Source organism: Callospermophilus lateralis, unplaced genomic scaffold (genome assembly GCF_048772815.1).
Source record: "Callospermophilus lateralis isolate mCalLat2 unplaced genomic scaffold, mCalLat2.hap1 Scaffold_331, whole genome shotgun sequence".
NCBI lineage: Eukaryota > Metazoa > Chordata > Mammalia > Rodentia > Sciuridae > Callospermophilus > Callospermophilus lateralis.
Genome location: NW_027513865.1, coordinates 808,673 through 819,844, shown reverse-complemented (window position 1 = coordinate 819,844; position 11,172 = coordinate 808,673). Strand labels below are relative to the sequence as shown.

At 39.1% G+C, this 11,172-nt stretch overlaps 1 protein-coding gene across 1 annotated transcript; it reads left to right on the top strand.

Annotated features, from left to right (window-relative positions):
• The first annotated feature begins 858 nt into the window (after positions 1 to 858).
• On the top strand, positions 859 to 2,233 carry LOC143382159 (eukaryotic translation initiation factor 5-like). The gene is given in 2 exon segments (XM_076836090.2): positions 859 to 1,600; positions 1,603 to 2,233. Coding segments are annotated over 2 exon segments (1,293 nt in total). The 3' UTR covers positions 2,154 to 2,233.
• The last annotated feature ends 8,939 nt before the right edge of the window (positions 2,234 to 11,172 follow it).

Genomic DNA, 11,172 nt, shown 5'->3' with positions numbered 1-11,172 from the left:
TTTATACGTTTACAAAATATTGCTAAAGAAATGGTGAAAGAAATACTCATGTCACGTTATCTACATATACATTTTTTCACAATAATATTCTGGATACAAAATTCAAAGGTCACACTTATGATTTTACCAAAGCCTAAATTGAAAGTGAGCATGGATTAATGAAAACATTCATGTCCTGGTTACCTAATGCTCTCAAAGATCAATCCAATTTGTGACAACATATTTGTTTCTTCCTAAGATTATACATTCAAACTCAACCCGTTTGAAAATATCAAACAAATTACACACTTTATACTTTTGCTGATTTCCTAATGTCTCTATTTATATCTGCTTTCCTACATATTTTCCACAATTCATCATTGTGACTGACTCTTCACATGTGCTGACATTTACATTCACTCTCTACCCGAAACCCTATTTGTAAAGAACTTTTGGTAGTCAGAGCGAGAACATTCCAGAGGTCGCCAGGCTCGATGCTGCCGGTGTGGACATGAACGTCGCTGGGACAGCCCTTCCCGCTGCTCGCCGGCGGCACCTGCCCGGCCGCCCTCCGCTCGCCCGCCCCGCCGCTCCGGACCCGGTTTCCAGCGCCTCTTCCTCCCAGTCCCGGGCGAGCCGTGTTGGGTTTATGTCTTTATTTGACGAAAACGAGCTGTTGCGCAGCCATTGGTACCTGTATTGGGGAAACATAGTGTACAAGCAAGAAGCTTACAGCCTCAGCGGCGAAAATTTTTTCATGTCAGAGACCGAGAACTCTTGCAGTCGTTTATGTCATCCCTTCTTCTCCAGACTGAAGATACCAAAAAGTTGCAATCAAAGATCTCTTCATCTTATTGATAAAGCCACTAATAAGCCAAAATGTCTATCAACGTCAACCACAGCGTGTCAGACCATTTCTATCGCTACAAGATGCCCCGTCTGATTGCCAAGTTTGAGGGCAAAGGAAATGGAATCAAGACAGTTATAGTCAACATGGTTGACGTTGCAAAGGCGCTTAATCAGCCTCCAACGTATCCCACCAAATATTTTGGTTGTGAGCTGGGAGCACAGACCCAGTTTGATGTTAAGAATTACCGTTACATTGTCAATGGATCTCATGAGGCGAATAAGCTGCAAGACATGTTGGATGGATTCATTAAAAAATTTGTTCTCTGTCCTGAGTGTGAGAATCCTGATACAGAACTACATGTCAATCCAAAGAAGCAAACAATAGGTAATTCTTGTAAAGCCTGTGACTACCGAGGCATGCTTGACACATATCATAAACTCTGCACATTTAATCTCAAAAACCCACCTGAGAATAGTGACAGTGGTCCAGGAAAGAAAGAAAAGCAAAAGAAAAATAGAAAGGGCAAAGATAAGAAAAATGGTTCTGTATCCAGCAGTGAGACACCACCACCACCACCACCACCAAATGAAATCAGTCCTCCTCCACATGCTGTGGAAGAAGAGGAGGATGATGATTGGGGAGAGGATTCAACTGAAGAAGCTCAGAGGCGGAGAATGGATGAAATTAGTGACCACGCAAAAGTTCTGACACTCAGTGATGATTTGGAAAGAACTGTAGAAGAGCGTGTCAATATTCTGTTTGACTTTGTTAAGAAAAAAAAGAAGAGGGTATCATTGACTCATCAGACAAAGAAATTGTCGCAGAAGCAGAAAGGCTGGATGCAAAAGTCATGGGCCCTCTTGTTCTAACTGAAGTTCTTTTTAATGAGAAAATTAGAGAACAGATTAAGAAATACAGGTGCCATTTCTTATGATTTTGTCACAATAACAAAAAAGCTCAACGATACCTTCTTCATGGTTTGGAGTGTGTGGTGGCAATGCATCAAGCTCAGCTCCTCTCTAAGATTCCACATATCTTGAAGGAAATGTATGACGCAGACCTTTTAGAAGAGGAGGTCATCATCAGCTGGTCGGAAAAGGCCTCTAAGAAATATGTATCAAAAGAACTTGCCAAAGAGATTCGTGTCAAAGCAGAACCATTTATAAAGTGGTTGAAGGAAGCAGAGGAAGAATCTTCTGGTGGTGAAGAAGAAGATGAAGATGAGAACATTGAGGTGGTGTACTCAAAGACTGCCAGTGTACCGAAAGTTGAAACTGTGAAGTCTGACAACAAGGATGATGACATTGATATTGACGCCATTTAAAAGAATGGATGCAACCTAGCTTAACAGTGTAATGCTGCAAATTTTTCTCCATTATCAGCCAGAAGTGCAACATGTATGTGTAAAAGCTAAAATGGCTCAACATCATGCTATACTTTAATACTAAAAATATATTACTGTGAGTGGTCTGTAATTAGCCAAATGAGACATCTAGGAAGTCCATACACACATCAGTGAGCAAATGTAGTTTGCTTATTTATAGCATGTTTCTTTTGGAAAAACTAGTGGTGGACACATTTGGATCACATTTATACAGTTATAAAAATAAAGATTTGATTTTGGTCATTCTTCATATTTTGGGATCTGAATGACTTAGCTAAAGTAATTGGCTCCTTTTAAAAACTGGTGCCATCATTTAACCTGACATGGTCCTTGGAGCCTGGTAGATTTTGTTAGGTGCTGAGACCATTCAGGGGTTTTCAGCAGAATGTAAACAAACTTGTTTGTAATGATCTTACTGAGCTGTTAAATCTAGTACTTTTGAATTTTTTTAGTCCCTCAAATTGGCATCTGTAATTTTTTGGTGCTGAGGTAGACTGATAATCAAATGACAGTGCAACATCTTGTTGAGAAATAAAAATAATCTGAGTGTCCTATAAATAATTTTAAGAACTAGTTTTGAAGATTGGAGTTGTGATTTTTCAGTTCATGTACACTAGCCCCAAATTTTAGTCTTTGGAGTCATGTGCATTGAACGTTGGATGAGCCAGGGAAAAATTATTAAATTAACAAATAAGTATTTTAATGTGTATGTAGTGGTTGCTTTGTACCAAGAGAAAACTCAAACTTTGAGGTGTGATTAAATAATAAATTCTTATTTTATTTGGGGGAAACAGGGAAAGGTGCATTTAATATCTAACAAGAACTCTGTAGTTTTTCAGCTTTTACCCTTAAGATTTAAATTATAATTTCTAAATGTTGAGACATTCTATCTTGTGTTCAGTATGTCATGCACCCCCCAAAAAAAGAAAAAAAAATATTGTGGTTTATTCAATGCCTTCTACATTTGGACATGTAGCTTATGCTGTTTTAGATTTTGGTTATTGCCTTGCCAAAAAAGTGTTTCTATATTTCAAACTGGATTTTTCCCCCCAAAAAAAGTCTTATTTAAAAAAGAAACAAGTTAAAGGCATATTTCTACACCTTTCTCACCACTGGACAGATCTTCCAAACAAAAGTTGAATAAGGAAACTATAGAACTCAATAACATAATTAATAACCTAGACTTAATTGACATATATAGAATATACCACCCAAGATCAAGCAGTTACACTTTTTTCTCAGCAGCACATGGATCTTTCTCAAAAATAGATCATATATTATATCACAGGGCAACTCTTAGACAATATAAAGTAGTAGAGATAATTCCATGCATCTTATCTGATCATAATGGAATGAAATTGAAAATGAACGATAAAAGAAGGAAGGAAAAATCATGCATCACTTGGAGAATGAACAATAGGTTACTGAATAATCAATGGGTTATAGAAGACATCAAGGAGAAAATTAAAAAATTCATAGAGATAAATGAAAACACAGACACAAAATATCGAAATCTATGGGACACATTGAAAGCAGTTCTAAGAGGAAAATTTATTTCTTAGAGTTCATTCCTTAAAAAAAGAAAAAAAAAAGAACAAATAAATGATCTAATACTTCAACTCAAAATCCTAGAAAAAGTAGAGCAAAACAACAGCAAAAGAAGTAGAAGACAAGCAATAATTAAAATCAGAGCTGAAATTAATGAAATCGAAAGAAAAGAAACAATTGAAAAAATTGACAAAACTAAAAGTTGGTTCTTTGAAAAAATAAATAAAATCGACAGACCCTTAGCCATGCTAACGAAGAGAAGAAGAGAGAGAACTCAGATTACTAGCATATGGGATGAAAAAGGCAATATCACAACAGACACTTCAGAAATACAGAAGATTATCAGAAATTATTTTGAATCCTTATACTCCAATAAAATAGAAGATAGTGAAGGCATCAATAAATTTCTTAAGTCATATGATTTGCCCAGTTTGAGTCAGGAGGATACAGACAACCTAAAAAGACCAATATCAATTGAGGAAATAGAAGAAACCATCAAAAGATTACCAACTAAGAAAAGTCCAGGACCGGATGGGTATACAGCAGAGTTTTACAAAACCTTTAAAGAGGAAATAATACCAATACTTTTCAAGCTATTTCAGGAAATAGAAAAAGAGGGAGAACTTCCAAATTCATTCTATGAGGCCAACATCACCCTGATTCCTAAACCAGACAAAGGCACTTCAAAGAAAGAAAACTACAGACCAATATCTCTAATGAAACTAGATGCAAAAATCCTCATTAAACTTCTGGCAAACCGGAAACAAAAACATATCAAAAAAATTGTGCACCATGAGCAGGTAGGATTTATCCCTGGGATGCAAGGTTGGTTCAATATACGGAAATCAACAAATGTTATTCACCACATCAATAGGCTTAAAAGTAAGAACCATATGATCATCTCGATAGATGCAGAAAAAGCATTCGACAAAGTACAGCATCCCTTTATGTTCAAAACTCTAGAAAAACTAGGGATAACAGGAACATACCTCAATATTGTAAAAGCAATCTATGCTAAGCCTCAGGCTAGCATCATTCTGAATGGAGAAAAACTGAAGGCATTCCCTCTAAAATCTGGAACAAGACAGGGATGCCCTCTCTCACCACTTCTGTTCAACATAATTCTCGAATCACTGGTCAGAGCAATTAGACAGACGAAAGAAATTAAAGGCATAAAAATAGGAAAAGAAGAACTCAAATTATCACTATTTGCACATGACATGATTCTATACCTAGCAGACCCAAAAGGGTCTACAAAGAAACTATTAGAGCTAATTAATGAATTCAGCAAAGTGGCAGGATATAAAATCAACACACATAAATCAAAGGCATTCCTGTATATCAGCGACAAATCCTCTGAAATAGAAAAGAGGACAACCACCCCATTCACAATATCCTCAAATAAAATAAAATACTTGGGAATCAACCTAACAAAAGAGGTGAAAGACTTATACAATGAAAACTACAGAACCCTAAAGAGAGAAATAGAAGAAGATCTTAGAAGATGGAAAAATATACCCTGTTCATGGATAGGTAGAACTAACATCATCAAAATGGCGATATTACCAAAAGTTCTCTATAGGTTTAATGCAATGCCAATCAAAATCCCAATGGCATTTCTTGTAGAAATAGAGAAAGCAATCATGAAATTCATATGGAAAAATAAAAGACCCAGAATAGCAAAAAAATGCTAAGCAGGAAGTGTGAATCAGGTGGTATAGCTATACCAGACTTCAAACTATACTATAGAGCAATAGTAACAAAAACAGCATGGTACTGGTACCAAAACAGGCGGGTGGACCAATGGTACAGAATAGAGGACACAGAAACCAATCCACAAAACTACAACTATCTTATATTCGATAAAGGGGCTAAAGCATGCAATGGAGGAAGGATAGCATCTTCAACAAATGGTGTTGGGAAAACTGGAAATCCATATGCAACAATATGAAATTGAATCTCTTTCTCTCACCATGCACAAAAGTTAACTCAAAGTGGATCAAGGAACTTGGTATCAAATCAGAGACATGGCGTCTGATAGAATTAAAAGTTGGCTATGATCTACATACTGTGGGGTCGGGCTCCAAATTCCTCAATAGGACACCCACAGCACAACAGTTAATAACTAGAATCAACAAATGGCACTTACTCAAACTAAAAAGTTTTTTCTCAGCAAAAGAAACAGTAAGAGAGGTAAATAGGGAGCCTACGTCCTGGGAACAAATCTTTGCTCCTCACAATTCAGACAGAGCCCTAATATCCAGAATATACAAAGAACTAAAAAAATTAGACAATGAGATAACAAATAACCCAATGAACAAATGGGCCAAGATCTGAACAGAAATTTCTCAGAGGAGGACATACAATCAATGAACAAGTATATGAAAAAATGCTCACCATCTCTAGCAGTCAGAGAAATGCAAATCAAAACCACCATAAGATACCATCTCACTCCAGTAAGATTGGCAGCCATTAGGAAGTCAAACAACAACAAGTGCTGGCGAGGATTTGGGGAAAAGGGTACTCTTGTACATTGCTGGTGGTACTGCAAATTGTTGCAGCCAATTTGGAAAGCAGTATGGAGATTTCTTGGAAAGCTCGGAATGGAACCCCTGTTTGATTCAACTATTCCCCTACTCGGTCTATTCCCTAAAGACCTAAAAAGAGCACACTATAGGGACACTGCTACATCCATGTTCATTGCAGCACAATTCACAATAGCAACACTGTGGAACCAACCTATATGCCCTTCAATAGACGAATGGATAAAAAAAATGTGGCATTTATACACAATGGAATTTTACTCTGCATTAAGAAATGACAAAATCATAGAATTTGGAGGGAAATGGATGGCATTAGAGCAGATTATGCTAAGTGAAGCTAGCCAATCCCTTAAAAACAAATGCCAAATGTCTTCTTTGATATAAGAAGAGTAACTAAGAACAGAGTAGGGATGAAGAGCATGAGAAGAAGATTAACATTAAACAGGAATGAGTGGTGGGAGGGAAAGGGAGAGAGAAGGGAAATTGCATGTAAATGGAAGGAGACCCTCAGGGGTATACAAAATTACATACAAGAGGAAGTGAGGGGACAGGAGGAAAAATATAAGGGGGAGAAATGAATTACAGTAGAGATGGGTAGATAGAGAAGAGGGGAGGAGAGGGGGGAGGGGGGATAGTAGAGGATAGGAAAGGCAGCAGAATACAACAGTCACCAGAATGGCAATATGTAAATCAATGGTTGTGCAACTGATGTGATTCTGCAATCTATATATGGGGTAAAAATGGGAGCTCATGTCCCACTTGAATCAAAGTGTGAAATATGATATATCAAAACTATGTAATGTTTTGAACAACCTACAATAAAAATTAATTTAAAAAAAAGAACTTTTGGTACAAATTCTATACTCATTCTTCTTTCTAAACTTAATGACTATCTTGCTAATCCTACGGACTATCCCTTTTTGACTGGATGTTCTGCTTGTTATTCCATCATCCAAGGTACAAGATCCTATTTCATTGTATATCGATTTATCTGAGACATCTGTGCAGAATATAATTCAAAGCTAAGTATCCCACTCAAGGGCCCAATGCCCTACTTGGATTCAAATCTTCCCTATATTTCTGTTTCCATACTTATATTTCACCTATATATTCTATATATCACAGGTTCCCTATACCATTATTCATCTTGCAGAATGATTCCTAACCCAAATCGAACATGTTATTAACCATTCACTGTTACCTCAATCTAACTTTACAGCAGTGCAGGGACAGACTTGGTCTTACAATACAGGAATGTAGGAGATCTTCCACTTGCTGAGAATCTCAAAGATCCATGCAGAAATAATCACTGAAGAAGATGTAGACTGCTATGAATGACCCCAGAGAGCAAAAGTCATTTTCCATGGCAAAAAACCTGGTCAGGATGAAGGAATGTGTCTGAATCAGCCTCTCTCTTTTAATGTAGAGCAAATGGACCAAACCAGGCCTGTGTGGAGATCTTTCCCCTGGTACCTATTGTTGATATACCATTCAAACTTGTCAAAGTGTCAGAGGAAGTAGGGGCAGCCTCCATCTCATGGGACCCAAGGAAGAAATTGTTAGGACAAAGTGGTTGCCAAGGCTGTGAGCTCACTCAGTTCATGAGGGAAGTGACCTACTTCACTTCTTTGGTGATGGAACTCTCTGAACTTGGGATCCCGGACCAGGCACCCAGAGCCAGGCCCAGTAACAGTCACAGAGGTCTCACTTGTTTTGGATTTATCATGGAGAGAGTCAGTCTTTCTTGGTACCTACAGATGTGAGGATGGCCAAATGCCAGGAAAATTCTGAAGAGGGGTCTTTCCTGAGAAAGCAGGTAGTGGCTTACCACTGGCTCCTGATAACTTCACAGAGTGGGCCAAGGAGTCCAGATTTGAGAACAAACAGGCCATTTCGTGGGAACAAACTATGGCCAACCAGGCAGAGGAGACTCCAGATAGTCACAGACCTACTTGAGGGAAGGAGGTGCCCTTATGGGAATGAGTGTGGGTTTGTGGTTTTGTCTCATATTCTGAGAATAGGTAGGAAAAGCGGTTTCTTTTGTTTGGAATGGTCTGTTTCTAGTAAGTCATTTGACAAGGCGAGTGTTTCTATGTCTGTGTATCCCACTATGTCCGTGGTTGTAGACATTACAATAGAAAATGCATCAATGGATGTGTCCTGTCTAGGAAAAAGCTTACCAACACTCATCCTGCCCAATTTATGAAAGAACGGAGGCTTGCCTTATTGATGGGCAAGACCTGCTACCTTCCTATGTTTCTGTTTTCTTACTGAATTCTGGCCACTCTCCAGAATAGGCTCATGGTTTTGTGACCAAGATATGTACCCCCTCCAAGCTCTGTGACATGGCAATGTACTGGATAGCTGAAAGGAATGGCGAGAATCTCAGAAAACTGAGACATCAGTGTGACCAGAAAAGTCGCAGTGGAGAAACCCTGCTTTGGGCTTTTTGCTTACCTGTTGTTCTATAGCACTGGATGTCAGGAAGGTCTTTGCCTAAGGCCACCCCTTTGTGAAGCCTGAATAAAACAGTTCTCTAATGGAAATGAATGGGCATCACCTGTCCCTCTTTGAGTAATTGATTTCAAAAGGGATGTGTCTGAATCAGCCTGTTGGCCCTGTGTGAGGCTGGGCTTAAATTCTCAGCAGCTGATGGTTCTAAAGAAAGATGCTATGTGGGCATCCGAAACCAAAATGGCCAAAAGAGCACTCATTATGGATGAAGTCTCTCGCCATCCTCTGTAAGGTTCCTGAACTCCATCAAGTGAGAATAGGAATCCTTTGGGTCAAATTAGTTCTTCAAAGCCCTGCAGAGACCATTGGTGCTTCAGTTTTGTCATGACCCCAATCCACATAAAGAATCTAAACACCACAGTCAGTAGGCCTCAAATTGGAGAAGCAGAACAGTATTAATGGTAGGCCTATTTGATCACTCCTGGTCACAGGAAGGGTGTCCAGGCAACCCTGACTTTAGGCAAATGACAGGCAAGGGAACTTATTTTGGACACTGTCTTGTCCAGCGCCCCTCATAGAAACCTCCAGCTAGAGGTTATGATGAGTGTCTATATGGAAGAAGATGAGGGCCATGTGGGAGTATTTTGGTTTAAATTGTGGTCATTTGTGTGGCGACTGGAAGAGATGACTGGGTCCACCTGGGCTTGAACTCTGGTGTGAATCCCCTTAGAGACTGAGTTCTGGAACTGACCTCAGAGAAGTATTGCCATGAGTTGAGTTGGGATTTTAGGAGGCCACGCATGAGAGTCGCCCTTATAAACTGAGGTCAATGCCCAGGGTGGCTTTCCACAGAGCACTTGGAATCTCAGCCAAGATATCCCATGATTTTATTCTTAAAGACTTGGCAGCCATAGTTGAGAATCAAAACATACATGGAGCTCACATTGTAGACCTCAATTGGCCTGGCTTCATGAGTCCTTTTGTCCACTCTCTGGGAAGCCTTGATTATGAGACTTCTCCAGAGTTTCACTCAAATGAGCTTCCTCACCATTTAATGGTTTTTGAAACCCAGAGTGCCTCCAACTTCATCCTTGAAAAATGGCAAGATAAACACCATGAAATTTTTGAAATTACCATGACCAGGGGGCAATGGAGAATTTTTGGATGTCCTGTTGCTGATTATGAGTAGACCAGAGAGTGCCTTGATTGACTGGGTTTTATGAAAATAATGTATAACAGAGATGTCAGTAAGTTGGAGCCTGCTGAGTAGTGGGCCTAGAGCAGTGTTGGGAGGGTGTGTGATAAAATATCTGTGGTGGGACCATGTGGTTCGGCCATTGGTTTCCAAATAGCTTGTGACTGACATGGTGCAGCCAGTAGACCCTTATTTGTAAAGGCATTTTGTTATATGGAGAGGTTTCAGGGCAATGTTCAGAATCAGGTTGATATGGTCAAGGGTGCAAGCTATGTGTGAAAGAAGCCTGGATAGTGCATTCTCCTGCAGACCCTGACCAAACACATGACGCAGATCTCTCTCCAGCACTGTTTCCCAGTTGAAATTGTTGTATTTTGTGAAGCAAATACCAAAGTTCCAGTGCAGCAGCAAAAACCACCACGAAAAGTGGAGGAGGACCAAATGGCTTCACAGTCCACACGGGGAAACACTTAGCCCCCAGTGGCCACAGTTTACCTACAAAGAGAGAATTCAGCACTGCTGCCTCATGTACATTGTAAAATAAGAATCCATGTCCTCCAGGTCACATACATGCAGATCCAGCTTTGATGATATCACTAGAAAGGAAGCTAAAGCTCCTGACAACAACATATATTTCAAGTACCCAACCTCACAGGCAGTTTCTCAAGAAGTCTTTAGGCTAGCAGAGCTCCATGTTTGTGGAGTGGTTACCATGTCCCTTACTTTTGGAAACTGCTCTACCACCTCCAAGATTGTGAACTCCTGAGCGTATTCCATTCCAGATATGCATTCACAGATTTTCTAACTCTTCTCCTCTAATTGTGTCTTACTTGGGGCAAAGGTAATGTCAAGGCATTGTTGTGGATGAGAGTGGGAACATATTTGTGTAGCACATGTTTGCATACACATTGGATTCATTTTCCAAATTTCCATTCAAAATACTGAATCCCTGAAACTAAATCATAAACTACTAGACTCTGACTACTAATCCTAATATGATGGAGAAAAATAAACCAAACAGAATAGAAATACAAGCAGTTCAGTTGAGGCATGGTGAATAGTTGTAGTTGCTATTTGCATTATGTAGGGAAGGTGTTAAAAATCTAGTTAATTTTTAATTGAAATAGATCTCCATGTGTTTTTAAAGTTAATAAATATGTGAATTCCTGTCTCCCTTTCTCTGTTGCCTATTGAGAGCATGTATTTTTATATGCACATG